Source organism: Lycium ferocissimum, chromosome 11 (assembly GCF_029784015.1).
Source record: "Lycium ferocissimum isolate CSIRO_LF1 chromosome 11, AGI_CSIRO_Lferr_CH_V1, whole genome shotgun sequence".
Lineage (NCBI taxonomy): Eukaryota > Viridiplantae > Streptophyta > Magnoliopsida > Solanales > Solanaceae > Lycium > Lycium ferocissimum.
The window spans coordinates 40,437,137-40,441,081 of record NC_081352.1 but is presented as its reverse complement, the minus strand read 5'-3'; the positions used below and the strand labels follow the sequence as shown (position 1 = coordinate 40,441,081).

The 3,945-nt window shown below is 38.6% G+C and overlaps 1 protein-coding gene across 1 annotated transcript; it reads left to right on the top strand.

Annotated features, from left to right (window-relative positions):
- Positions 1 to 1,782: 1,782 nt before the first annotated feature.
- LOC132036214 (F-box/kelch-repeat protein At3g23880-like) lies at positions 1,783 to 3,545 on the top strand. The gene has a single exon (XM_059426490.1). The coding sequence runs from the start codon at positions 1,927 to 1,929 to the stop codon at positions 3,181 to 3,183; it is 1,257 nt and encodes a 418-aa protein (XP_059282473.1). The 5' UTR covers positions 1,783 to 1,926; the 3' UTR covers positions 3,184 to 3,545.
- Positions 3,546 to 3,945: the final 400 nt, after the last annotated feature.

The window sequence follows — 3,945 nt, the reverse complement described above, 5'->3', positions numbered from 1 at the left end:
TTCTCATTCTCATTCTCGAATCATGTGTAACTAAACACCGTAATTCTGGGGTTGTGGCGTAGCCATGAATATTGACGTTTGACAAGTATTTCAATCTTAGTAGCTTGTTCGTATGCAATTACCTCTTTACTTATGTGCTTAATTACTTGATTGTCTGCGCAACAGTTGAGTTCTAATTACTAATTGATACCCGTGCTTGGAAAAGACGTTGTCAATATGGAGAAGAAGTAACGAGATCACAGTGACTAGGATAGGAATATACTTAGTTACCACAATCAATTTCATGCCGTGCTCTTATTGCATTCTTGATAGGTCAATACCATAGGAATATAGGAGGCGAGTTATCTTGAATCGGCGAGTAGTGGTTCGGGAGAACACTGCGAGATTAATAATCCGGTTAATTGACAATTGTGAACAAAGTTGCTAAGGTGAGATACTTGAATGACTCAATAGGATCGGTGAACAGACCACGACCCTGGAATACTTCTCAAATCTTGATAAAAGCAGTATTCAAATACGTTCTTAGCATAAATTCTGGTTACATTGTTAGTTATTTTTATTTCAGCATTAGTTTACAAAACAACCAAAACTTTTATTCTTTACTTGCATAGGTAGTAGCAATAGTTTATTTTCGTGAAAGTATTGGTCATAAGTCTCTTCCGATTTTATATAATCACTATATTACTTGTACGACAACGTACACTTGCGTGTGCATTTGGAAGCAACAGTGTGTATCGAAGCAATGTTGTTCTCTCATTTCTTCTCCTCATTTCATCTCCACTCACTTATCTCACTCCCTATCAATCACTTCTAATGCCACTCCCCTTGTCCTCCTTCGTAACTTCTCCTTGGAACCCTGGAACCAAGAACACTACTCAGTCTACTTTGACCCTTCAAAAACCGAAAATCTGACCGTTGTTAAAGAGCTCAAGTTTCCCTTCAAGACTAGGTCTGGGCAGCACTTTAGAGTTGTGGGTTTCTGTAATGGTCTATTCTGCCTTTCTGATGATATCGTGGAAGAAACGTGTACTAGCATTCCTAGAACCCGGCTATTCGCAGAAGTATCACCCTCTCTACCCCTCGTGTTCAGTTTGATTCATACGGCCCTCCCAAGTTCTGCCTTGGATTTGGGTTTGATCAGATTACCCATGATCATAAAGTGGTGAGGATAGCCTATTTGCATGATAATTATGGTGCTAATACAATACTGCTACTTTAAGCACTCGTTTGTGGAAAACAGTTAAAGGACATTCATTGTAAAATTATTGAGCGTTTCTATACTAGTGTCTATTTAAGTGGGGCTATTCATTGGATTTCGTATACTGAGAATAAAGGTTGGAAATTCACTAATAGCATGTTGGTTTTTGACCTAAGTACAGAGAAATTTAGTGAAATAGGTGGAAATGACATGGCTCATAAATTTTGGAGGTGCCACGTCAGTGCCACATCAGTGCCACGTGAGCATTCGTGTTTACTTGTTCAACTTTATACAAGTTGAAGTGCCTACTTGTGCACTCTTAAAGTTGGAGGCATACTTGCCAGCCGAGGCCAAGTTTGAGGGCCTATTTATGTATTCTGCTAGATAAAAATGTTACAGGACTTATACTGAGCAAATCATATCTGGATATTTTCATTAAATAAGTACGGGGACCAAAAATTAAATACCACAAATATAAGAGGCCAAAATTAATTACCAGTCCCTATGAAGGCCAATTGGTGCAAAAATTTGGATATAAACAGCAAAAAGGACAGAGTTGTGCTTTTTGTTCAGTACTAGTAATACACTCCATAATCGGTATAAACTTTTCTCAGTTCTCAGTTCTCAGTTCATATTTGTTGATGTGCTCATAAACCTTAAAATCCCTAGGGTTTTACCTTTCTTTGTTATCTTCTTCTCCATAGCAACCACAAGAAAATACTCCAACAATGTCAGACTATTTGCCTCCTAGCTTGATAACTGCAATCCTTTGCAGGCTGCCTGTCGAAAGCCTTTTACGATTCAGGTGTGTTTCCAGGCAATGGTGTTCTCTTATATCGTCTCCTCATTTCATCTCTACTCACTTATCTCACTTGGGGTCTCCTCTTTTGCTCCTTCGCCACCTTTCCACTAGTCCCAAGAATCAAGAACACTACTCTGTTTACATGGATTCTTCAAGAACTGAAAAATTTACTCCTGTTAAAGAACTTAACTTTCCTTTCAAGACTAGGTCTGGAAACCATTTTAGAGTTGTGGGGTTCTGTAATGGTTTGTTTTGTCTCTCTGATGATCTTTTTGGGTACACTTATACTATTGTTCTTTGGAACCCTGCTATTCGCAAAAGTATCACCCTTCCCAAGCCTCGTGTGCACTTTGGTCCGTATGGGCCGTACATGTTTTGTCTTGGATTTGGGTTTGATAGGAATAATTGTGATTTTAAGGTGGTGAGGATAGCTTATTTGCAGAACAAGTATGGTGCTTATTCAGTATTGCCTCCTGAAGTTGAGGTTTATAGTTTAAGTAGTGGTTTGTGGAGAACAGTTGACTCGAAGGACGTTCGTTGTAAGATTATTGAGTATTTCTATAGTAGTGTTTATCTAAATGGGGCTATTCACTGGGTTTGTTGTGTTAAGAATGATGATGGGGAGTTTACTAGTAACTTGTTGGTGTTTGATCTAACTGATGAGAAATTTAGTGAAATGTGTTTGCCACGAGAGCTAGTTCATGTTTCTCCATTGGATTTGTCTGTTAGCTTGTGTGAGGGTCAAATTTCTATGTTTTGGTATGAAAAGGGTCGTGATAATGGTGAATCGTGTGATTGCTGTGCTGTTTGGGTTATGAACCAGTATGGTGAAGTGGAATCATGGACTAAGAAATTTGTAGTGGTTTTGGAGGGAGGGCTATCACATGCTATTGGGTTCAGGGGAAACGGGGAATTTCTGGTAGAGAAGTTTGTTGGGGATCTTATGTCATATGATCCCGAGAGAAAGGAATTTAAGGATCTTGGTATCCATGGTGGGAAAGATTCGTTTTTCTTGAGCCAATATGCTGAGAGTTTAGTGTTGCTTGACGGAAGCAGTGGGGCTGTATCTGATCCTTCCGTCGCATCTGATGCTGAAGAGGCTGATTCCGGACTCAGTGAGGGGGGGCTATTGCAGGAGTGGTATTGTAGTGCCCTTTATGCAAAAGTTAGTCTTTGTGATTAGCCTTATATCCGGGTCTCCGTGTGTTTTGCTTTTGACTAGCTATAAAAATCAAATACTAGTGATACTATTTTGAAAACTGATGCAGCATAGTTTGTGAGAATTATATAGTTTATCAACTGATATAGTAGTATTTTGGAATGGTGGGGCAGCCTTGCCTTGTTGCATATGTTAGTTTGCTAGTAGTGAGTAATGACCTTGTAATCAGTTCTGCTATGCACTTCTTTTGCAATTCTGAAACTAATGCTTATTTTGTTATATTTCTGGTTTTTCAGTTATTGCTTTTGTTGCGAAGTTACTTATTGCTTAGCATATCTAAGAGTAGCTTTTCCTTGCCTCTCAAACCAAATATTTAGACTAGCACTACAGATTACTCTTGCTTGCAGCCACTTAATCTAGGTACACTGACTGTACCTAAGATTATTTATCCTTTCCTAGTGTGTGATTAGTTTGCTACCAGATTAATGCATGAATGGATGTATCATACAAGAGGCTAATAGTTGCTTCTTCAGTGCACTAAAGTGCAATGTTTGTGAACTATGCTTTTGAGATACCATCTATTGGAATTGCGTGCCCTGTTTTGTAAAATGTATGTTCTTCTACAGTAATAGAATTGCAAACAACTTATGCGTTCCTTTTCCTGTCCAGAGATTACTTTCTTGATGAGTTTGACACTTGTTTTGAAGCCGGACTAGAAATTCTCATTTGAAGGGAAAGATCATTTGATCATCAGTTTGAAGTTTTATGCTATACCTCTCTACTGTA